Below are 25,255 nucleotides of genomic sequence, written 5' to 3' on the forward strand. Positions count from 1 at the left end.
TCCCTTCCTCGGAAAGTAAGACCCCTTCAGTGCTCACCTCATCCAATGAGTCAATCTTGTTTATTTCTGTTATTCAGAAAAGAAATTGAGAAGTCTGATCTGACTGCCTAAGGTTCTCACTTCTGCTTCTGTGAGACTGGTTCAGAAAACAGGAAGTCCAGCTCCCATGTCTAAAGGTCGGAGGCTTAACCCACTGCAGATAGTGCTGCACAGACTGGAGGGAGAGAGGTTACTGATGGTTACTCCACACTATAGGAGACTGGGTTCCCAATTACAACTCTAGTGACAAATATTTTCATGTACAGATAATCAACTATTTCTCTTAAGGAACCCCAAGGTCCAAGATGGTGGGTCAGGACAGGATGTAACATCATCACTTTGTGAGCAACTGACCTTCCCCTTAAGACCAGACAGGCCCTGGTGTTGACCTGGCTTACCAGCCCAGCCCTTTCACTCCACCACCACCATCACCACCACTGCCGTCATGATGGTGGATTTCTTCTTGAGGGCCATTATTGTATATTTCCGGCCACTTAACTTAGGTAGGACCATCCCAGCACATCAGAAGGGTTATAACCCATCAGAAGGGTTATAACCTTCCCTTTGGTTTGAAACCCTAAAGGGAAAGAGCCAGGATTTCTGATTTGCTAGGGAAATCCTTGGTCCCTTTGCAAGATTTACAAGAAGAGAATATCTGTTTGGGACATTTAAAACTATGCAGTGGCTTTTTTAAATACTCAGGTGGAAGTTCTGGGTGTCAAGTTCAAGAGTAGCAGGTGAGCTTGAGATTTGGAAGTGATGGCTGCATTGGTAGTTGAATCACAGTGAGGATGTGATTGACTCCAGAGAGGAAGACAGCTGAGAAGGAACCTGAGGAGTAGTACCATTTGGGAAGCAAGCCCAGCGAGGAAGCGAAGGAGCTCTTCAAGTAGGAGAAAAATAGAGACGTGTCATGGACCCCAAAGGGAGAAAACATTTCAAGGAGAAGGAATTTGTTCAACAGCGTTCAAGGTAACAGAAGTCAAGAAAGCCGGGGACTGAAGTCAGGTTATGAATTTCTCACACAGATAAAGGTCTGTTTTGGCATATTATTGATTAAGGTCATATGATCAGATTAACATTCCCTTTCAACAATTTGTGCTTGGAGTTGTATAATTAGACTCTTATCGGCACACTATTGACCATCACTTGCTAAGTAGTAATTGGTAAGACTAAGGTCTTTTCATCACATCATACTCTGCTGATTTTATCGGAAGCAAAAAAGCCACTTTCCTCTTGACATCAATGAAATCTAGTAACTACTATATGGTGTTTTGTCTTTGCCACTTGACTATGGCACTGCCCCTGTACAGCATGGGTTCTTTTGAGTTCGGTATGTCTATTCACATGTGAGGTAATGATTCAATTCCCCTACACTTTTTCCTGGAATGCTCTGGAAACATTTTGAACACGATAGGACACTGTCTTCACTTAGCTTGGGCATCTCATTTATATATCTAGTCCATTTCTTTTCTTTTTAGTCTGAAATATTAAAGTATTTCTACTCAGCACCAATGTACCATAAACAGAAATACAAATACAGGGGATATCAAGTGGCAATACAATTTCAGGATATGCTTACATGAGAATTTCTGGATCCTGAACTGAAACCATGAAAATTCAAAGTCCTCCTGGGGACCTGTTGACTCATGTTTCAGAAACACTGCCAGGGAGACTATGCCCAGTGGATGGGCACTCCTCTCTCATGCCTACCCTTTATTTTTGATTTCTGTCTTTAAGGGAAGAGGGTTTGAATTAGAACCTGTGAGGAGTAACAATAGCAGTGGGTGAATGACAATCTCTGGCCTGCGATGACATCCAGAGACTTCGGTTTAGAATCATTTTTACTCCTTTCATATATTTTTATCTTTTCCTAAAAAAAATAAATGCATGTTTCTTTGAAAATTAACTGTGGCGTGTTAACTTTCTTTGTTGCATCGACAGCCCCTAGTACAGTGACAGATTCCAATTGATAGTTGGTTAAGGCCTCTTTAATACATACTCAAGCATTTAATATTATTTGGCAAGGGGAAGGTTGCATAATGATTATCATCACATAGAGATACACAGCAGAGAGTAAATTAAAAAGGCCTGGCTTTCTCCAAGTGGAAGAGTAGGAACACCAAAGCATGCAAGTATATTGGATACTAACTGTTCCTGCCCATAAGAAAGAGCATCTCTTAAATGCCTTTTCCTTTCTCTTGATCTTTGTGAGAAACCATGGCCTTGGCGACACGGAGGTCATTAGAGCTATTTGCTGATATTTCTTCTTTCTGAGCACATGAAATTTTTCATTTTCAATTTTTTCAATTTTTCATGTGGCCCTGTGGCTTGTTTTGGCCCGTCAAATGTGAGCAGAAGTGGTATGTATCATTTCTATGGGGGAACCTTTAAAAGCTGGTGTCAGATTCACCACATTCTGTTTTCTCTGCTTTGATGCCAGTGATTGTATTCAGATGATGGCTCCATTCGTCTGTGTCTGTGAGTGAAAATGATAAGAGAGTAAAGCTCTCCAGTGACGCAATGGACAGGTAGATCAAGAGGTAAATAAACCTTTGCTGTTTTAAGATACTGCGATTTGGGGCATGACCTTGGCCGCCTTGATTTTACAGGGGCCAAGCACCTGAAGTGATCATTTTACTCCTATCTCAACAAGAGGGTCTAAGCTGGCTAAAACATTTAGAAAGTGGATGTACCTAGCACAAAAATAAATGTTATTGCGGCCCCTGGGTGGCTCAGTCAGTTGAGCGTCCAACTCTTGATTTTGACTCAGGTCATGATCTCGCCACTTGTGGGAATGAGCCCTGCATCGGGTTCGGCGCTGACAGTGAGGAGCCTGCTTGGGATTCTCTGTCTTCCTCTCTCTATCTGCCCTTCCCCCATGCACATGCACACATTCTCTGTCTCAAAATAAATAAACTTAAAAAAATAGATGTTATTTTAGTGAGAATAAGATTATGCCATGCTCTACAATTCTCAAAAGCATTCTTCATTAATTATTTCATTTCTTTTCCCTTGTGGTCTTGGGAAGTGGTCAGATCTCTCTACCTCTCCCTTCCAGACCAACACTCGTTGGTCAGTCGACTGCTCTCACTGCCCATCCCACTTCTAATGTGCCCCTAATTCAGCACTCGGTACAGTGTCCTGCCGTTTTAAAATAAGATCCGTCTTCCTAGGAAACTGTGTCCTGTTCATTTTTGTATACCTTCTTTCCAACCGACAGCCAAGCTCTACTGTTTCAGACGCATAACAAGTGCTTTAAAAACGCTCATTTGAAGAAGTTGAGAAGTAAGGTAAGTGGCAAGTCCAAAGTTATAAGCAGCACTTCAGTAGCAAAGTTACAAGTTGGATTCTAAGACTTCTGACTCAACCTTCCATGATTTCACTATCATTTATTGAGCACTGAGGAAGAGAAAGCAGCTCAGACATCTAGGTACTGACCTTGATGTTGCTATGAGCTCGTCTGGACCATGTTCTGTGGAATAAAAACAATTTCACAGGATAACATCAGACAAGGCCATTCTTTGACCATGGTCGAGACAAAAACCAGACCGCTCCACAGTCTTGTTGGAACACAGAACGTGAACATGGTCTAAACCACAAAAATGACAAAAAATGTCTACCGTAAGCTACTTCTTTATCAGTTATGGCTTTAACCTCCACTTATGTTCACTCCTTCTTACTAAGAATTAAGACACCCAAATCATAGAATTACCCCTACTTCCTGACAGCATCCAATACGGGGTGGGGGTGGGGGGGGGCTTGCTTTCTTGAACCCTTCCCACACATCACTTATGCCCAAATCCCGTGACAAATTCTAACACTTCTACTGAAATACCCCATTGCTCCCCATTTATGTATTCCTCCTCCTTACAAGAAGTCATAAACCTAACTTCAGGTGTGGTCCTGGCGGGCTTGTTGGAAGGCACTGGTACAGTCCCTCCTTTGTCCCAAGGCTACGCTGTATACACGTGTTGAGGGTTCATTAGAACAATCCTGTAGGACTGTTATGCCCACCTGACAAAGAAAGGAGGTTCATAGAGATTAAATAATTTGCCCAAGGTCACACCGCCAGGAAGAGCCAGAGACCACATTTCAGACCCTTTGCCAGGAGCACTCTCTTTCCCTGCACGGGCGCCCCCTACCCCGTCCCCCTTTTCTGCGTTTCTTAGGGCACTTGCCCTGCCGACCCGGATGCTACAGGGAATTGCATCCCACACACGTTACTTTTGCAACAGATCTCCGTGTGCTTCTGCGAAAAACGGTGTTCAGACCCAGAAATGTTCTTCCACTGCAGAGCCCTAAAGCGAGACCTCTGCGCTGCCCTACAAACAGCTCAGGCTGGCGGACCGCTGCGCGGCGCCAGGTTTAGCCTGGGGCCTCTCGGGGCGCGTTCACGGGAGCGACGTCGAGCGGACCAATCCCCGCGAGGGAGCCAGACACCGGGCCCAATCGCAGAAGAGCCAGGCAGGACAGGGACAGCCACGCCGGCGGCGACCCCGGCAGCCAGCGGCCCCGCCCTCTCGGCCGGCTGCGGTGCTCCGCGGGCGGGGGCTAAGCCTCTGTCTGGAGCCGACCGGCAGCGGGCCCACAGACCCACCCACCGACCCGCGGACAGGCTGCCGACCGCGCAGGGAGCAGCCGCCCGTGCTCCCTGGGGCCGAGTCCGCAGGGCCACCGAGGAGCCGAGCGGGGGCTGCGCAGTGACCTGTCGCCGTCGTCACTCTGGACGCCGGAGTGCGCTCGGTTGGTTTGCTTTAAAATGAGAGCTTGAGTTTCCCCGACAGGTGCATTTGGTCGAATTCAACGGAAATTCCCCTCCCCGTCCCAGCGCGGCGGCCGGCGCAGACCCGGCCCCCGACCCAGGCGGCGGTCAGTGTCCCCGGCGCGTCCCGGGCCGCCCCAGCCTCGGGAGCACTTGCTGCTCGGCAGGCGCCCGGAGAGCGCAGGGCACCCCCCCCCCCCCCCCCCCCGCCAAAGAAGACAACCCCCGGGGATTCCGGCCCCGAAAATGATCAGACCTGCGCCTAGCCTGGCAGGAAGACTGTAACCGTGGGGTGAGTTTAAACGAGAAAAAAATCCCTTTATGACCGGGAGCTGCTTTTTAAAGGCCCCCTTCCTGTCCTTGTTAACGAGCAGCAAAATAACAATAACAAACAGTTGCGCAATTATCGCGTTCCCGGAGGAACCTCATTGTTTGCCTTTTGAAAACCGGTTGGCAGTATATACAATGTGGGGACTGTGGTGAGATGATTCCAAACGAAAATGGGTGACAACTTACTAAGATTATTTTAAGGCGGTTTGAGCCCTGAAAGGTCATACTTACTCTTAAAAATAGTTAAGTACGATAGTCACCGGTTTACTGCTTACCCTATTCCAAAGTGAAAATTAATCTCTTACGAACTGCTTACTGCTTTCTGTTCCCCAGTTACTCCACAAAACTCCTCTAACTTCCCCGTTCTTTTTAACAGAATTCAACTACCTACCCAGGCAACATGAAGATTTTCTTTGTAGAACCTGCCATTTGCCTGAGTGCATTTGCTCTGACTTTGACTGCCCCACTGACAACACAGTATGTGTATAGGAGAATATGGGAAGAAACCAGCAACTACAGTTTTGTGTCGGATAGCAATATTTCTGAGTGTGGAAAAAATACAAGCAGCCCAATTTTTGCATTCCAGGAGGTAAGACATTAAAATATCCCTAAAATGTAATAAAAGGGGAATGTGTAAAGGCGTTTTTGATGAAAGAGGGCATTGCACTCATCATACGTTGATCTCTCAAGGGTCACCTTAAATGCTCCGAAATCCCGGGTCAAGAGCCTTTATTCAGTTCTCCTGTTTGAAGTTTCCTAACACCTTTAATCTGCCTCTTCTTTTTTTTATTTATTTTATTTTTTAATGTTTATTTTTGAGAGAGAGAGACACAGAGTATGAGCAGGGAAGGGCAGAGATACAGGGAGACACAGAATCCCAAGCAGGCTCCAGGCTCTGAACTGTCAGCACAGAGCTTGACCCCAGGCTGGAACCCATGATCTGTGAGATCATGACCTGAGCTGAAGTCAGTTACCCCAACCGACTGAGCCACCCAGGTGTCCCTAATCTGCCTCTTCTAAGTAAAAGCCCCTTCTTCTGTGACATTGGTGCTTCTCCTTTCTTAGAAAATTTCAGCCTAGTCTCACCTCCCCAGGGGCTCTTTCCTCCTCCTCCCCCACCCCCATCCCAAAGCCTGAAAGTTGGACCACAGCCAACTGGAATGAGTACTCGATGGTCCCAGCGGCTGGGGGAAACAGTGTTTCTGCCTTTCCCTGGCTTGCTTCCTTCCACCACCCCTCCTTCTGCCTGTACATGACCCAGTTTTCAGTGACCCCATAAGTAGCCCATCACTGAAGACTGTGGACCTTGGGGCCAGTGTCCTTCATGGACTTGTAGGGGGCAGGGGGCAGCATCTGTCATTCATCATTTGGTGTTAGCAGATCAGCTTTGACTCCCAAGTGCCCAGGAGCAGCTGTGGGAGGCTATCTGCGGAGGGGAGCACTCACTTTGGTTCTGAGGACACTGAAAATGTTGAGCCAGATATTACAGAGCCTTACCTTCTCCCTCTCTGGCCTCCTCCCCCAATTTTTTATTTGTTTCAAACAGGAGGTACATCACCATCCACCGGCTCCCTCAGACAGTTTTTAGCAAAGTCTACCAATGTCCAGATGCGAAGGAGATAGCATTTAGATTTGGAATTGTTCCCCTCAGAAAGCCTCAAAAACAGACCGCGGTTCTACACCTTGCACTCTTCCCCTAGGGGATATTTTGTGATGGCAAAGAGTGGCACCGCCTCACCTCTCAAAGGACAAGAAGAGTTTGGAGGAATTCAAGTCACTTGCCTAGCCGGCTCTCAGATTTTCTCCTCAGGAGAAGGGGATTCAGGTGTGACTGGGCGAGGAGTCTGAGGCCTAGAAGAAATGGCCAAGGGCCCAGAAGGAAGGCTGTGGCACTTCTGGAGGTGGCTCCCCAGGTGTCAGGTAGAACCTTGCTGGGCTGAGGCCTGGCCTTTGGACACAGCTTCTGCCGTTCCTCATTTCCATGGGAGAAATTTTCTTGGAACTGATAATTGCTGGGAAGCCATGCAGACATCAGGGTTCTGGCCTAGAGTGGGGTCATAAAAATAGAAGGGCCAAGGGTCTCACCTGGTGGTTTTGTCTCCTGACTTTAAGAATGTTCCTTGGGGCGCCTGGGTGGCTCGGCCGGTTGAGCGTCCGACTTCGGCTCAGGTCATGATCAGGTCATGAGTTTGAGCCCCGCGTCGGGCTCTGTGCTGACGGCTCGGAGCCTGGAGCCTGCTTCGGATTCTGTGTCTCCCTCTCTCTCTGCCCCTCCCCTGTTCATGCTCTGTCTCTCTCTGTCTCAAAAATAAATAAACGTTAAAAAAAAAAATTTTTTTTTAATAAAAAAAAAAGAATGTTCCTATATATATTATATATCTTATATATAATAAATATATTATATAAATAAATATATATAAATATTTTATAAATATTATATATTTATATTAATAAATATATGAATATATAATTCTATATATTTATATATTATATATATAAACTCCCAGGGAGTGAAAAGGTTCAGTAGGCTCATCAGTTTCTATATTGGATTCCATGCTTTCCTACAGCAGACACCTGGGAGCAGTGGGAGGGACAGAGGGGGAGAGGACTTGAATGTGTGGAAAAGTCTGCTGCCCTTGCCCTCCCAGAGTGAGGGGAGACAGGCCGTGGTTCAGTCACCTTGGTGGCCTCTGTGACTGTGCAGGTGATGAGTACTGGCCGCCTCTGGCCTTACCCAGCTGCTGAGAGGCCCCCACTTCCCAGAGCAGTGGTCTCATTTTGAAAATTTCTGCCCAGTGTTTAATTGTTGTTTCATTAATTGTTTTTTAATTAGATTAATATTCAAGAAAACATAGTGCCCTAGATCCCTTCTCTTAAAGTTGGTTCTCTAGAGCTACAGATGCTTTTTCTCAGATTGGGGAACTAGAAAGCATGACTGTCCCCACCCACAATTGGGACAGGGCGGGCAGGCCACTCGCTTTTTGCTCCTTAGGTCACAGGAGCATTTTTGCTTCCCAGGAGGCACCCCCATCTCCTTCAGCATTTCCCTCTGGCCCCTTTTCTGGATACTGTTCCTGCTCAATATAAGAATATTCTCTTACCTTTATTTTTATTTTTTTAATGTTTCTTTATTTTTGAGAGAGAGACACACGCAAAGTGCAAGTGAGGGAGGGGCAGAGAGAGGGAAACAGAGAATCCGAAGCAGGCTCCAGGCTCCGAGCTGTTGGCCCAGAGCCTGACGTGGGGCTCGAATTCACAAACGGTGAGATGGTGATCTGAGCTGAAGGCGGACACTTCACTGACTGAGCCACCCAGGCGCCCCTCTCTTACCTTTAAATCCAAGGACAAATGTTCCCTGTTTCAGGACCTTCCTTCTCAATTCCCAGCTCTGCTGGGGGTGGGTGCTGGGCACTTGCTGACTTAAAGAAATTGAGGGGTTTGAGAATTGTTCTTGTAACCCTAAAAATAAAATGTCATAGGACACACAGAGTCAGTCCTGAATAAAACAAAGGATTTTTTTCAGTTCAAATTTTTCTTTGCCACTCCCCCAAAAGACCAATTATTTGTAAGAAGAGTGCATAATACAATAGTGTATTGAACTTCTTACTGTGATACCATATTTATTTATCCTTCTATATAACAAATACACAGACACAGACACATGTATTGGAATGCAAGATAATAATACGAATTTCAGGGTATAGATAGAAGAATAAACTAAGCTATTTCACTTATACTTAACATTTTGAAACTCTATATGAATGAAAAGTCTTATTTTTCAACCTAGTAGGGTCAAATATATATAGACATATAAATATAAATACATATAAATATTCATCTAACCTACTTTCCAAATCTTTGAGTTTTCTGAGTCTTGTGACTATAAGATGCACCTACATACTTCTCTTGAGCAAGATTAATCTCTAAAGGGCCTCTTAACAAAATGGCAAGGCTGTGGGAAGGACACTCTTGGCTAAAGCAGAAGAGGTAGGGAATTCTAAGCATGTTTGTTGACTTGTGTGGAGGAAGGAATTTTGAAGCCCCTTGCCATCCTCTCCTTCCCAGGTGAAACGACTGGTTTTGAGGTGCTAAACTGGCCACTTTGGTCTCTTCTCTTCAAGTGCTATCAAGACAGGGACCCTGCTAGTTGAGGGGGCAAGTTGGTGGCAACCAGATCGTGAAATTGTTCTTATTCAGTAATTTACTTATAACCCTTTTAATAACTAACACAGTCCCTTATTACCAGCAGATAGAGAATGTCTTCTACTCAATTGTAATTACTATATATACTACAGCCTATGGAATTGTGACTTTTTGAAAATTGATATTCCTTTCCTTAATGTAATTTACACTTGTCTCAGTACATTGTCCTTCTGTTCGGTCTTTTTTTTTTTTTTTTTTTTAGTTTTATTTCAAAGTTTATTCTGAGAGAGAGTGTGCAAGTGTGCGTGCATGAGTGAACGGGTGGGAGAGAGAGAGGACCCCAAGCAGGCTCCCCGCTGTCCGTGCAGAGTCAGGCGCAGGGCTCGAACTCATGAACTGGACCGTGAGATCATAACCTGAGCTGAAGTCAAGAGTCGGATGCTTGAGCCACCCTGTTCAGTCTTGTAGAAGACATAGCCCTTTTTACTCTGATTTCTTCCATTTGCCCTTATCTAATTATGATTCTCCAGAGTTTAAAAGGAACAGATTGCAGATGAGGAGAGAAGTCTGCGTAAGAGGTTGGGTTAGAAAGAAGACCAGATATGGGGGAGGGGTGGGAATGGGAAGAGGAATCCCAAACTGGAATAGCTTGTTGAGAAGCGAATTAAAGAATGATTGTTTGATTTACTTCTTTATTCGGTAAATATTTACTTGATGGCTTTTATAACCGTGGAGCTACAACGATCTGCGCAAGAAGCCTGCCCTAGGGGCGCCTGGGTGGCTCAGTCGGTTAAGCGGCCGACTTCGGCTCAGGTCACGATCTCGCGGTCCGTGAGTTCGAGCCCCGCGTCGGGCTCTGGGCTGACAGCTCAGAGCCTGGAGTCTGCTTCGGGTTCTGTCTCTCTCTCTTTCTCTGCCTCCCTCCCTCCCTCTCTCCCTCTCTCTCTCTCTCAAAAATAAAATAAACATTAAAAAAAAAATTAAAAAAAAAGAAGCCTGCCCTATTAAAAATGAAACTACCAGAGTTGATTAAGCGCGAACTTATAGTAGGGTCTCTGCGGTGTGCCTTATGTTGCCATGCTGACTTTAAATCTCACACTCACAACAGCCTGCAAGACAGGGACTCTTCATACCCCGCTCTTGTCAGATGAAGCTATAGGGATAAATAATTCGGTCGGCATCACACACAGCTAGCGCATCGCCTATTTTATTTGCTTATTCACTGGTACGACCAGTATCTGTGGGGCACCCTGTGAAGCACTGGGTTGGAATCCGTGACGATGTGGCAAAGAAGACCGCGTGCCCGCCCTCCCAGAGCTTAGTGGTAGTGGAGAGGGCACACGGTGAGCAGCTCCATTAAAGTAACCCACCCTGTGGGGGTGGGGCAAGTCTCTAAAGAAAACTATAGCCAGATAAGGGCATGGAGCCCTGGGTGGGGGTTGATGGGGTTGCTCTGGATGGCTCACAGAAGGCTTCTGAGGAAGTGACTTTCGAATTGAGGAAGTGAGCCGTGTGGTCATCGCAAAAGGAACAGCAAGTACAAAACAAGCGAATGAGCGTGGAGTGTCTGAGGAATGCATGTGGCTGAGGGGAGCCGAGAGGCAGACCTGAAATCAGAGAAGTCATGATATTGCCGCCCACACTGTGGCAAGGAATTCGGATTTATTCCACTGTCAGGAAAGCCACCGAGGGATTTTGGGTGGAGGAGTAACATGAGCTGGTTGGTGTGTGTTTTTGAAAATCACTCTAATTGCTACGTAAAGAACGGGCTCCTTCTGAATCTAGATCCATCTGACTCCAGAGCTCTTAATCGCTACACAAAAAAGTGCAACTGAAGAATGATAATGGCCAGATGAGAAGGTTCAACGGGAGAGATTACATCTGTTTGGGCATTTCAGGCAAATCCAAGTTGGACTTGACTAAGGCCTGTGCCTGTAACACGGCGTATTTGGGGAGGGAGTGGAGATCATGCTGAAGAGTGGGGTTGGACCGCCTCTGGGTGGCCTAACATAACAGACACGGAAAGCGTGAGCTTTCTCTGGCAGGCAGAGGGCTAATAAGCAGGTGCGAGACGTGCCACTAGTGTGTTTTGGCAAGCCGCTCCCACCATTAGGGTGTGTGATCCACAAAGTGACGAGGCTGGGTCATAGACCGAACTGAAGAGAGTTGGAAAGCAAGGTGCCCGGGGAGTCCTGGTGAGCGCTAGGAGCCCTGTGCTTCCAGTGGCAGTGATGGGACCGGAAAGAGGCAGAGGTCACGAGAAGCACCGGGTGTTGGCAGGCATGGGTGAAGGGAAAGGCCAGAAACAGAGATGACTGGAGTTTTGAGTCTTAGTGACGACGACACTTCCTGGTAACGGGAAGTTACTTGCATTGTATGGATATATAAAAATCAACACGGGGTACTTGATTTTTCTGTGTGGTTCATCAGTTGTTCTAGGGTGCTTTCTAAATATTACATGAATCCGTCTGTTTTTAAAAATGAGTTTAGTAATCCCTGTTATAAAAATGGCACATACTCTGTATAAAACTTGGAAAATACAGAGAGAGGTGGCAAACAGAAATCACCCCAAATGCTCTCCATCAAACAACCAGTGCAGCGACTGTAACATCTTCCAGCCTGTGTGTGCCCCCGGGTGTGTTGGCTTGGAGAAGCTGGATTTACCTTCCTCCTCAGTTCATGGCGTGCTACCATCCATCTTCGTCAGTGCAAAGCTTCTCTTGGGGTTTTATCTTATTTTTTAGTAAGGAAAGAAAGAAATTGGAAGAAACATTTGTGGAGACACATGCGAAAAAAGCAACTGAGTGCCTCCTAAATAAAGGTCTATCGAGTATGACATTTACACGTGATATTCATTCCCTTTTAAGTAGACAGAAGGATCTGTCACGGGAAAGGGTGTTGCTCTTGCTTGACAACAGTGGTCATGATCTCCGTGCTAGCTGTTCACAGAAGAAAGAAATATCCTTATATGGCCAGTCCCAGATGTCTTGGGGTCTGTGGATCCTGTATATAAGACAGACACACCGCGATTCCCAATTTTCTTTTTATGAGTGAAAGTCCCCACCACGGTACTTGAATATTATGACTGAGCTTTGATTCCTGCGTCACCTCTTGTTATTTGCTTTGTGAACTGGATGAAGATTCAGGCTGTATCAAACCCATGCTGCAGAGATTCCTTGTTGGCGACGTACTGGAAAAAAGAAAAGCACGCACTGTGATATTTTCATGCATGTTGTCTATATCTCTGTAAACACATCATCTTCTTTTTGTTTCTTTGCAGGAAGTTCAGAAGAAGGTGTCTCTTTTTAATCTGCAGATGGACATAAGTGGGCTAATTCCTGGTCTAGTGTCTACGTTCATACTTCTGTCTCATAGTGATCATCGAGGACGGAAATTCCCTTTGATTTTGTCTTCCGTTGGTGCTCTTGCAACCAGTGTTTGGCTCTGTGTGCTCTCCTACTTTGCTTTTCCAGTCCAGCTTCTGATTGCATCTACCTTTATCGGTGCACTGTGTGGCAATTATACCACATTTTTAGGGGCCTGTTTTGCCTACGTAGTTGATCAATGTGTAGAACAGAAACAAAGAACAATTCGAATAGCTATAATCGACTTCATACTTGGACTTGTCACTGGATTAACGGGACTGTCTTCTGGCTATTTTATCCGAGAACTAGGTTTTGTGTGGTCCTTTTTCATTATTAGTATGGCTCTTGCTGTTAACTTGATTTATATTTTATTTTTTCTTGGCGATTCATTGAAAGAATCTTCGTCTCCGAATGTTGCCATATCATGTAGTGAAGGCTTTAAAAACCTATTTTACCGAACTTACATGCTTTTTAAAAATGCTTCCGGTAAGCGACGGTATTTTCTCTGTTTGTTACTTTTTACCATGATCACTTATTTTTTCGTGACAATTGGCATTTCCCCCATTTTTATCCTTTATGAATTGGATTCCCCACTCTGCTGGAATGAAGTCTTTATAGGTTATGGATCGGCTCTGGGTAGCATTACCTTTTTCAGTAGTTTCCTAGGAATATGGCTTTTTTCTTACTGTATGGAAGACATTCACATGGCCTTCATTGGAATCTTTACCACCATGGCAGGAATGGTTATGACTGCTTTTGCCAGAACGACATTAATGATGTTTTTAGGTAAGATACAAAATGTAGCCTTAGAACTAACCATGTATTTGATGTTTATACAAAATGAATTTAGTCTGCTGGGTGAGAAACTTTTAGTTTAACATTCTCTATTTAACGCATTCTAGTTCAATTAAGGCACTTTGCCAGGAAGTGAAAGCCAATTGGTTTAAAAAACACTAATGATTAACCACAATTTTCTAAATTTGCATACTTGCCAAAAAATTGTTTTGAGAAGCATTCTTCTTGTGAGTCAATTCTTCAATAGAGCTTTTTGCCAACTTGAATATTTCTTAAAGTGCTGCTAAGAAGACTACTTTCCATAAAACTTTTTAAAAATTATTTTTTAAGATTTTATTTTTAAGTAATCTCCACATCCAACGTGGGGCTCACTCACAACCCCAAGATCAAGAGTCATACGCGCCACTGGCTGAGCCACCAGGCGACCCATAAGAAGTAAAGATCATTACATAAAATAAACTCAAAAGATTTATAAAATTCACATTTGTTGAACATATTCAGGAAGAAAATTCTTTAAGACAGGGTTTTGCAAATTGGTCATTCCGTCAATTGGCTTTTGATAAATCATTTTTTGGCAAACTGGACTACTTCCTCAACTACCTACCCCACAGGTGGTTTCTGTAGGGCTTGAGTGAGATGCCGCCTTTGAAAGAGCTAAGAGATCTGTCCAGTGGGACCTTAGGAAAGGTCCGATTTCATCTTTTTCTACAAAGCCACTGCCAACCTCTTGCTACCTTGCAGGGGAGCAGGGTGACCAAAGAGAATCAGGTTTAATGTCCATCTATATGGCACCAGGTGATCTTAAGCAAATTACTTAAGTACTCAGGGCCTTCATTTATTCAAATGCAAAATGGGCACAGTAGTACCTAATTCAGAGGGTTACAAGAATATTAGAAGAGATCACTGTAAAGCACTTAGCACAAGGCCTTGTGTTCAGTAAATGTCGGTTCTCCCTGTCTCCCTTAGAATTGCCAAGGTCAAGTAAGTTGATATATGTGTGAAAACTTTAACATCATCTGCAAAAATAATCTATTACTGTTTTGTCAAAGAACTAGAAATGCTACTATTAGGGGTCATAATTTAAGAGGAGAGGTGATCTGGGCTCATAAAATGATTCAGCACAAAGATGAACAAGCAGAAAGATAACCAATTTCTTGATAAGTGAGTCAATATACTAAAAGCATGCTGACACTAAGAATGTCAAGTCTAAGGAAGCAAAACCAGAAAATACATGAAGAAAGCTAAGTCACAACTTGCTGAACGAGAGGTCACTGTAATAATCAGGGAAATAGCACATCAGTCCCAATCGCAGTTCTAATCCCAAGGACCTAAAACCTCCATGAACTCTTATTCTTACTCCTGGAATAACAAAGTAAAGTAACCTTTAGCTGACCCATCTATAGTGTATCTTAAGTCATGAGACGGAAGTCTACAATTAATTAATTCAGTCCTTGGATGCAATGAGGTAGGATGCTTATAGAAAAGGACATAGTCAGAAAGAAAGTATTTCACATTTAAAATTGGCCATTCGTTTTCTGACTTGGCCAGTGATTTCCCACCATTTCTCTTACAGTCAGGTTGCCATTCCTTTTCACGATCGTGCCGCTCTCTGTTCTACGGTCCATGATATCAAAAGTGGTTCGTTCTACTGAACAAGGTGAGTTTAATTTGCTTAATGAATATAATGAGTTTACAATCTGTTTCAACTGAAATCTATGGACAACCAATGTTTGATTCTTCCAAATATTCTACAACACTTTTTTTGTTCAGAACGCCTTTTGAATTAAGTGGTAAGTACATTCTGTGTTCGGTAGAGGCTTATGTTCAGGCAGGGGTGCCCTGCCCAGGGTCCCCTGCTTTAGAAGGCTCGCATCTAGCCTGGCCTTGCCTCAAGAGGAGAGGAGTGCTCAGGGCCCAGGCAGATGCCCGCCCGGGAGCTCACAACACCTCCCCCCTTCTAGACTATACTCTGGGTATCCGGGACCCATAATTCCCAGCCAAACAGTTTTGGGTTCGTGTCTTTGAGTGCCTGGGTGGTCCTCTTCCTCAGACCCTTTCTCCTGAGGGGAGACCGTGTGTTCCCCTCTAGACCAAAGGGGCAGCCAAGCCATCACTCTTCATAGAACTAGCCCAACCTTGGCATGGCAGAGTGGGGTGTGTACAGCCATGTGTAAATGATCCTTTCTGAGCAGGATGGAGCGAGAGAGAGAACACAGCGTGGGCGGGCTGCACCCTGCAGCTGGGGACTGAGGGCCAAGGGCCAGCTAGCTCGGCCAGTGCTGCCGTGTTCCTCCACAGAACTCCAAAGAGTCTGAGAATTCGGAGTCTGTGTCTGACCTTCCACATCATCGTGAAGGTATAGAAGGCATATTTCTCAGAGCGGGGAGTTGAAACATAGCTTGCTGAACAGTTTGTTCATTAGAACTGTAACTCACAAATACTTACAATATAATATATAGGCTTCTAAGTGTATTCTTACACTGGACCCCACAAATGTTAGGGCCGGGCCTGAATTAGAATCCTAGCAAAAACAGGATCCCACTCAGCTGGTTCCATAGCGACTTTCATGAAGTCCAAGCAGTATGGCGGAGTGGGCAGTGGAGAAGACACCCAGAGAATGTGGCCCAAAGAGGGAGCAGAGACAAGACACTACAAGCTTTCTCTCCACCTTCATCTCGTTGACCAAGTGCAACAGAAAGTCAGATTAGCAAGGAAATCCACGTCATTCGATAGGAGCAAATCTATCAGCCTCCCAAGCACAGAGCAGGACACAGGAGATCAAACAGCTGAAGTGGGAGGGCAGAGAATAACCAATACAAAAGGACAACAAAATTAAATTTCTAGTTAGAACTAGTTACCAGTTAGATATTAGGCATATCTGTACCATGTGAATATTGTTAGATTTTGGAGCTTTCTTTTGTTTTATGCCTCAGCCTGGTGCAGACATTCATGTTAATTGTTGATGGACCATTCATATCTAGGCTACTGTATTTATGGCAGTTTAGTCAACACTGGGGAAGACTGCTAATTCAGTGCCTTTAGAAATATATTTCTTGATTCTCTTCCACCCATGTCACTGTATATGCACACAGCTGTTTATAGATTATGTAATGATGATTGACTGGAAAACCACTTTAGGAATATAAAAATTTGTAACTGTAATATGTAAAAATATACCTGCTTCTTTGGGTTACAATGGTTTCTTAGGTATGACACCAAAAGCACAACAACAAAAGAAAAATAGATAAATTAGACTTTATCCAAATTAAGAGCTTTTGCACTTTAAAGGACACCATCCAGAGAGTGAAAAGACAAGCTACAGAGTGTGAGAACATATGAGTAAATCACATGTCTAATAAGGAACTTGGGAGGTGGGGAAGGGGAATGGATGAAATAGGTAAGGAGGATTAAGAATACACTTACCTGGATGGGCACCGAGTAGTATATGGAACCTACTGGATCACTGTATTGTACACCTGGGACTATTATAACACTGTGTGTTAACTACACTGGAATTAAAAAAAAAAAAAAAAAACCAAAAGACAACCCAACTATATAGGCAACAGATTTGAATAGACATCTCTCCAAAAAGCTGTACAAATGGCCAAGAATTATATGAATAAATGCTCAACATCATTAGCCTTCAGGGAAATGCAAACCAAAACCACAGTGAGACCCACCGGGATGGCTGAAATGGAAAGACCACAACAAGAGATGGTCAGGATGTGGAGAACCTGGAACCCTTCTACACTGCTGGTGGGAACATAAAATGATGCACCCATTTTGCCAAAACAGTTTGGTAGCTCCTCAGAAAGTTAAATAAAATTCCCTTAGGACTCAGCAATTCCATTCCTAGAAATAGAATGGAACTGAAATCCCAAAAGAAATGAAAACATATTCCCACAAAAAATCCTGCACACAAATATTCACAGCAGCATTATTTATAGTAGCCAAAAAGTAAAGACAAATGTAAACGTCCATGAACTGATGAATGGATAGATGCCATGTGGTATATCGGCCCAATGAAATATTATTTGGCAATAAAAATAAAGTACTGATGATACCCACTACCCCATGCATGAACCTTGAAATCATTGTGGAAAATGAAGAAGCCCGACACAAAAGGTCACACATTGTCGTATAAATACTCCATTTATATGAAACGTTCAGAAAAGGCAAACCCATGGAGACAGAAATCAGGTAAGTGCTGTCCAGGGCTGGAGAGAGAGGGAGCACTTGCTAATGGGTACAGTTTCTTCTGGGGTGAGGCTGCGCAGCTCCGTTAACTGTGCAGTTTAAAGGGGTGGGTTCTAGGGCGTATGAATTATACCTCGGTAGAGCTGTTCAGAAGAAAAACATCTACCTGCTTCACAACTTGGAGCTAAAAGAGACTTCTCAGAGTGTCTGGTTTGTTTTGGTTTTTATTTGGTGTAGTCTACTTACAAAGGCTATTTAAAGTGACACTTTAAAATGTTTTGTGTTTTGGCTTTTCACTAAGGATGCCTTTTGCTGATGTCAGTTTCCCTACTGAGTATATTCTGGTCCTGCATTACTTTTTTAAAAAACGGGATATTTTCGTGAAAATGTTATGTGCTTTAAGGTAATCAGAGGAGAAAGGAAGTGCCACAGAGGTTTTCATGAGTCTCTCAGTATCCCCATCATCTTGAATGAGAAAGGAGAGGAAACTGGATTGTTTCGGAATCTCTGTGCTCCATACAGCTGTGAAACTCCCAGCTAAAGCCACCCTGGACTACCTCTTGCCTTGCTGCTCCCTGCGCACTCTTTGTGATTACTTGGAACACTGGAAAAATACACTCGACTTTTGAAACCTACCGGATTAAGAAAAAGTATAGATACGAAACAATGGGCTGATTACTTAATCCAGTTTATCTCTGGTGACTGTGACACAAGTTGAACTGCTCGAGAAAGTTGAGCGACAAGTGAACCCTACTGTGTCACAGGATGGCTGTTTACGCCAGACACACGTACCACCTGGCCAGCTTTCTGTCAAGAATCGAGTTAGGTCATTGCAAAACAGGACTACCTCTGTCCAGTCTGTCCTCCATGGCACTGTGCCTGGATGTAGCAAGGGATCAGAAATATAAGAAGATAATCGCATAGATAGGAGAACTTCCTCCCAAGTGAACTGACTTCGTGTTTTATCATAAATCATGGAGGCAGCAGGTCTGTGTACTACTTGCTGATTGGTAACTGGGCTCTTGAATGAAGCTTTTTTTCATTCATTCGACAAATACGGGTTAAACATCTTCCATGTGCCAGGACAGACAGGCCCCGGGACACAGCAGTAAACAGAGTAGATGTGCACTTGGCATGAACAGAGCTTTCGTTTTAGTCAAAAGAAGACATGTACGTGAAAACACAGTATTCTTCAGAGATAGGTTTATGTTTTATGAACATGTGACCTGTCATTCAGTGTAGAATTAGAAGCCACGTACGAGAAGATGTATACCGGGGTAAAAAGTCTCAGTAGATAAAAACCCATACGCCACACGGTCTACAAGACTAAGACCATGGGGAAAATTAAAACACGGACAGCGTAAGCCATAATCTGGTTACGAAAGGTGACCCTCATGCTTGCCTTTGCCTTCTCACCAGTCCATCAAATACAGTTATTTACATGATTTGCATTGTCTGTAGAAAAAATACATCACAACTTCTCATGGAAAAGTAAACTTGGCAAAGCAGGGAACAAGCACAACGGCTTAATGATAGAGTCCGCCAAAGCCACGTAGGGACTTCTACCGGGGACATCAAGAAGAGCGGGAAAACCAGGACAAAGTTTTTCATCTGGTGATGCCAAATAGGGCAAAGAGGAAGACAAGTACATCAAGATGACCCGCCTGTCCTTTAGAGGTTTAACTGCTCAGTCAGCGTGGTCTTGGATTGCAGACAGAACGAAACATTGGCAGAATTTGTGCCCCCTTTTCTCGGATTATGAACCTGGACTGACCACACAGCCACCCTACGCTCCTCGAACGATGCTCCAGGGCCTGCCCTCGACCAACCGTGGTAGGTGGGCAGGGGTGCTGGGCGGTGGCGGGATCCCCGCTCACTCAGTCTTGTGAGCCACCTCAGCGTGGAAGCCGTTTCAGGCAGGGAAGGCAGAAAAGACTCACTTCGCATCAAACCATGGCATAACTAGAGCACAGACAGTTACTTGAGGAGTCACACAAAGGAACCTCGTGGCTGCTCAATTTGCCGGCACTTTGGAGGGAGGGATCCAGTCCACGCTGCAGAAAGCGTATGCCATCATCTGTCTTTGTCTGCAGCTGTCACTTTTGCCAGATCTGAGAAGCAGATGAAGAGGATTGCTTTAACTCAGAAGGCTCCTCGGGTGGGACCTTTGCTCGTAGGAGCCACCTGCACATAGGAGGTGTGTCACAGATGTCCCCAGCTTGGGGACTGAGAGTGGGAAATAAGCTTGAACGTCAGGGCTATGTAGTTGTGGCTATGCCTGCAGCTGTTCAGGGACAGGAGACTGTGGGTTTCAAATGTGTCAGCTGTCGTTGCCTTTTACCTTTGCCCTACCGACATCGGAACTATTGTGTTTTCACCTTCCGTCACATCAAGTCCAAGCGGACCTCATGATCTCAGTTTCTCCACCTGCAAAAATGGGTTACTGACTTCTCAGGGATTTGGAGGAAATAGCTTTCATTCACCAAGCAGTGCCCCGTGTTTGTTTTCTCCAGGGAGTAAGTTTTCTCCCTTTGTTCTGTTCGTTGTTTTGTCACGAAGCCATTTCTTCTTCTCCTTCCACACCCTGACCCCAAACAGGTACCCTGTTTGCTTGCATCGCCTTCTTAGAAACGCTTGGTGGTGTCACTGCAGTTTCTACTTTTAATGGAATTTATTCAGCCACTGTCGCCTGGTACCCAGGCTTCACCTTTCTGCTGTCTGCCGTTCTATTACTAATTCCAGCCATCAGTCTATGGTAGGTAATTATTTTCAACCATTTTGTCAGAGGATAGCTGGATTAAATGAATTCCCTAACCTCACTAGTAAAATTACATAGATCTGTTAAAGTTGTTTAAAAAAAAAAAAAAAAAAATTCAACTGGGTAGCTTTTAAAGATCTAATTGGCTCCACGGGTTGATTCACGAACCAAGCGGCATCCCATCTAACAAGTAGAGCGGGGCTCTGAGGAGCTGTGCCAACTGGAAGGTCTTCATAGGAAAGAGGGTGGGTCGTGAAGTTATTAGCAGAGGAGAAGAAATAATTACTTCAGGCAGAGTCACCTTCCCTTAGGGAGAAGGGCAGGGGTCTTATTAGGGTGGATGACCTCATCGTTCTCTGGGGGATGGAAAGGGCCCAAGTAGCAGGCTCACCGGTGCTGATCAGAGAACTCCTGGCTTGACTGGTGAAGACGAGCCTCTGGGGGAAGCTGGGAGTGCAGGTAAGTTACATGTGAAGTCCAGGTTTGATGAGGTGGCCTAATGGAAACCACGTGGGGCCTGTGGTTTTCTTTTGAACGAAGTTTTGCCCCAGAATGTACTTTTGTCAGTAACTTTTAGACATGAGGACATCTATTGATAATGTTGAAGACTTAAGAAGAAAGAGACAATGACAAGGCTCACCATTACTAAGAGAAAGAAAGATTGGGTCAGGCTCTGAATAGGCACCCCCTGTCTCTTTAGATATGAACCGATTAAATCAGCATCCAAGAATATGCATGTGTATGCGTATGTGTGTGTATGTATATATATTCATATTCAACTATGATTTCCTAGAGTATAATACCCCCTGGGGGGTCAAAGATTCCTGTAAGAAAACAGACTTTAATTTGGAGTCTTGGGCTGATGACAAGAGCAAATAGTGTGCACTGAATATCAAGAATTTTCTTTGAAGAATGTTGGCTTATTTAGTGACTCCCTTTTAAAAAAAAAGTGTTTTTTTTAAACGTTTATTTATTATTGAGAGACAGAGAGACACAGAGCGTGAGCAGGGGAGGGGTTGGGAGAAGGGGAGACACAGAATCCGAAGCAGGCTCCAGACTCCATGCTGTCAGCACAGAGCCCGACGCGGGGCTCGAACCCACGGACTGTGAGATCATGACCTGAGCCGAAGTCAGTTGCCCAACCAGCTGAGCCACCCAGGTGCCCCCAATGACTCCCTTTTTAAATGTAAATATCCAAATAAATACAAAGTACCAAATTCTATTTATGAATAGTACATAGAATAAAAAGACCAGAGTCATACACATAACAAGTATTTCTTTCTTCCTTTGCCTTTCAGTTAACAAAAAGTGTAATCTAACTAGACAAGCGGTTGCCGAAATGGCCAAGCAAAGAGAGTGAACATGTTCTATGGGGCCAACGCACTGGGCCGAGAGCTCTTTTGCCCTTTCCTTGCTGGGCTTTGCCCAGTCTGCACGGCTGAGAGCACAGTGCAGTGACAGTGCAGTGACAGTGCAGTGACAAGGGTCAGTAGGAGGTGGAGCACAGCACATCTCTGCTTTCTCCTGAGCACTGGGGGGGGGGGGGGGGGGGGAGGGGGGGGGCGGGGTGAGTAAGGAAAGTACCTACGTGCACAGGCCTTACCCATTCTACCAAGACTGTGACCTCCTTGAAGGGCTGCCCTACGTCTTAATCATAGTAGGACCTCATTACATAATGTCTATGTAATTTTCATACGTAGATCTGTGTAAGACAGACTACAATACTATTTACAGTTCCTCTGTGATTCTGATAAAAAGTGATTTTTACTAGATATCTTTTTAAAAAGAGACTCCACCTGTTGAACCAGCAAAATTAAAAATACATGCTGTGCTATATAGTAAATGATGAGACAGTCTACCGCATTGCTTGCAGGAGTGTAATTTGGCAGAATCATCTTTGGAAAGCAATTCATAAACATGTATCAAAAGCTTTTTTAAGAAGTTCGTAGTATTTGGGGCGCCTGGGTGGCGCAGTCGGTTAAGCGTCCGACTTCAGCCAGGTCACGATCTCGCAGTCCGTGAGTTCGAGCCCCGCGTCGGGCTCCGGGCTGATGGCTCGGAGCCTGGAGCCTGTTTCCGATTCTGTGTCTCCCTCTCTCTCTGCCCCTCCCCCGTTCATGCTCTGTCTCGCTCTGTCCCAAAAATAAATAAATAAATAAATAAATAAATAAATAAATAAATAAATAAATAAAACGTTGAAAAAAAAAAAAAGAAGTTCGTAGTATTTGACCCAGTGATTCCTTTTAGAAGCACATCCTAAGGAAATGATCGGTAATATCAAAAATTTATGTACAGTTAACTCTGAACAGCACAGGTCTGAACTGCATGGATTCACTTACATGCAGATTTTTTTTCTATATATGCAGTACTATAATATACTTTCTCTTATGACTTTAATGCCATTTTCTTTTCTCTGGCTTTATTATAAAAATACAGCATATAATCCTTATGACATGCCAAATATGTGTTGATAGACTGTTTTATGTTACTGGTAAAGCTTCTGGTCAATGGTAGACTATTAGTAGTTAAGTTTTTAGGGAGTCAAAAGTTATATGCGCATTTCCAACTACATGGGGCGTTCAAAGGTCAACTGATATAAAGTTTATGAAGACAAAAACATTTCTTAAATGACCAAAAGAGAATGATTAAATAAATGATCGTGCATCCATACCATATCACGAAAAATAAAAAGAATTAGGGAGTAGAAAATGGGTAATTTGTATTCTTCATATATTCATACATATCTGTTAATGAACATATACACAGCTAGATAAAAGATAGTTTTGCTTTCAATAATGCTTCTAATGTAAATGTAGATGGTCTCCTGAGATTTTTTAACCCTATGCCGTTCAATATTTTTAAAAAGTTAAATGCTTATTTTTTATTAAAGTTTATTTATTTGAGAGAGGCAGAGAGAGAGGGAGAGAATCCCAAGCAGGCTCTGCACTGCCAGCACCTGAGCCGAAACCAAGAGTCGGACTGAGCTACCCCAAGCACCCCCAAATTACATGTTTTTTAAGTTCCAGGTGTCTTCTTGTCCCAGCTTCAGTTGTAGGTATTGGACATGAACTTCAGCCACACCTACAGTTATGACTACTTTTTTGTGTACTATAGAAACTAAACAGTGGGATGGATGGACATTTCGGGGATCTGGAAGAGAAAAGAACTGTAGATTGTTTATTATTTTCAGAATGCTATGCCTAGCAAGTCAGCTGGACTCGAAGTGCCAGTATGTTCCTTCTGTGTATAATTTGCACAATTTATTGCAAGCCATGTAACCAGGGGGAAGTTGGAATATAGATTATTTATTTATGTATTGCTTTGGTCACAATTGCAGAATGTCTTGTTTGCTTTTGCAGCATCGTCAAGTGCACCAGCTGGAACGAGGGAAGCTATGTACTTCTTACACAAGAGGAACCCAGTGAAGACACTTCAGACAGCTGATCGTGATTTAAAAAAAATAATTGGACACACACATTATACACTCGGACTTCCGAGGACTGTAAACTAGTTCCATAATCAATAGTTCATAAATAATCAATGCTACATGCCCTTTCTTCTCAACTGAACAGTGAGAGGAACGGCCCCTGGCTCTAGCTTCTTACAGTACCATGCACTTTGAGCACTTTATGAATATTCTGCGATGGAGTCCCATAGATAGAACAAATCTCAAAACACTTCCCACTTCTGGATTTGGGAAAGAAACGGAAACTTCACAGTCTAAAGGCATTAAGAAACTTAACACAATCAAAAGCAATAATCTCCCTGACATACTCCAGCCTCTCACCCTGGGACCAAGGAGAACTCTATACCTCAGTCTCTTCATCTGCAAAATGGGTTTCTGACCTCTCAAAGATTTTGAAGGCATCACTGTTCCAAAATTATAATGAATCATTCTCTGATAGGAAAATAACGGTAGAAGCTTCAAACAATTCTAGTACAGTCACACCTCTGCTTGGATAATGCTTTGTTTTACAGAGCCCATCAAGGTGCTAGGGACCGTGAAAGCTTCTAAAAGATGCAAAAACCTTAAAACGGAAGCACTTTAGAGGAGACATATTTTCACTTTTCCTAATTCGTGTCATCAGTGACAGGTATGATAGTGTTTATATAGGTGACACAGGGGTGACTGGAAAAATACTGTAAATAAAATTTTTTATAAAGAAACGTAAACACTGAGCAAGCAGCCAATCATGAGGTAATGTTACAGAGCCAATATTCATTCCTTATTTTTATCCAGGGATATCCATATCTTACTGCCTTAAACTTATCCTGAGACCCACCCTGGTCCCTGAGAACACATTCTCTCATGCCTCCTATCTTTCTATACACTGTTCCATTTGCCTTTCCTCCTTTGAGACATTGGACCTTTCAACTGTCAGCCAAATCCTGCTTCCTCTGTGTAGCCTCCTTGACATTTCTTCCCTACTCCTATGCTCCCCCCGCCCCTGCAGGGCACCCACAGCACTGGGTGCATACTTCCTCGCATTTTCCACCGTCTCCTAATGTTTGTTTTCCTTACTTGACAACGGGCACCTTGAGGACAGGGACAGTCTTGGATTCCTCATTATATCCTCAATAAATGTTTGTTGAACTAAATACAAAATTTTGCTTTTCCTTGTAAAAATAATCTAAAGTTACATATTTAAGTAGCCACATGCCACAGCCATTAAGCCAACCTTGCAAGTCAACTGAAAAAATATGCCAGCACTTTTTAAATTGGTTTATGGTATTTTCACTGGTCCTTCAATATCTCTGGGTTTTTTTTTTCATTGTTTTAAATGTTTATTTATTATTGAGAGAGAGAGAGAGAGAGAGAGAGAGACAGAGCTCAAGCAGGGGAGGGGCAGAATCCGAAGCAGG

At 43.9% G+C, this 25,255-nt stretch overlaps 2 protein-coding genes and 1 long non-coding RNA gene across 6 annotated transcripts in view; 1 reads left to right on the plus strand and 2 right to left on the minus strand.

Moving 5' to 3' along the window:
• Positions 1–3,705, minus strand: part of LOC131487800 (uncharacterized) — a 55,809-nt gene extending 52,104 nt beyond the window's left edge. The window contains exon 1 of the long non-coding RNA XR_009249970.1: positions 38–3,705. This is a non-coding gene — a long non-coding RNA (uncharacterized LOC131487800). The remainder of the gene's footprint in view (positions 1–37) is intronic.
• An 818-nt stretch (positions 3,706–4,523) lies between these two features.
• SLC46A3 (solute carrier family 46 member 3) lies at positions 4,524–24,998 on the plus strand. 4 transcript variants are annotated; one of them, XM_058688790.1, is made up of 6 exons: positions 4,530–5,096; positions 5,511–5,723; positions 12,558–13,428; positions 15,011–15,094; positions 20,233–20,389; positions 23,752–24,998. In XM_058688790.1, exons 2-6 carry the CDS (start codon positions 5,535–5,537, stop codon positions 23,834–23,836), a joined length of 1,386 nt encoding a protein of 461 aa, XP_058544773.1. In that variant the 5' UTR covers positions 4,530–5,096; positions 5,511–5,534; the 3' UTR covers positions 23,837–24,998. The 4 variants fall into 4 exon arrangements, with proteins under 4 accessions (XP_058544787.1, XP_058544773.1, XP_058544762.1 ...); XM_058688779.1 differs by having other exon boundaries at positions 4,530–4,785; XM_058688793.1 differs by lacking the exon at positions 4,530–5,096 and adding an exon at positions 6,835–7,054 and having other exon boundaries at positions 5,608–5,723.
• Positions 8,090–25,255, minus strand: part of POMP (proteasome maturation protein) — a 44,813-nt gene continuing 27,647 nt past the window's right edge. Inside the window, exon 7 of the mRNA XM_058688817.1 lies at positions 8,090–8,593. Coding sequence (XP_058544800.1) covers positions 8,430–8,593 — 164 coding nt within the window. The 3' untranslated portion in view covers positions 8,090–8,429. The remainder of the gene's footprint in view (positions 8,594–25,255) is intronic.

Source organism: Neofelis nebulosa, chromosome 1 (assembly GCF_028018385.1).
Source record: "Neofelis nebulosa isolate mNeoNeb1 chromosome 1, mNeoNeb1.pri, whole genome shotgun sequence".
NCBI lineage: Eukaryota > Metazoa > Chordata > Mammalia > Carnivora > Felidae > Neofelis > Neofelis nebulosa.

What these genes read in the sequence shown, in the direction of transcription:
- SLC46A3 (XM_058688790.1), top strand. Translation starts at nt 5,535, where the DNA reads ATGAAGATTTTCTTTGTAGAACCTGCCATTTGCCTGAGTGCATTTGCT. An exon ending in CAATTTTTGCATTCCAGGAG is followed by an intron (nt 5,724 to 12,557) that starts GTAAGACATTAA and finishes GTTTCTTTGCAG; the next exon opens with GAAGTTCAGAAGAAGGTGTC. An exon ending in ATTCCAGCCATCAGTCTATG is followed by an intron (nt 20,390 to 23,751) that starts GTAGGTAATTAT and finishes TTGCTTTTGCAG; the next exon opens with CATCGTCAAGTGCACCAGCT.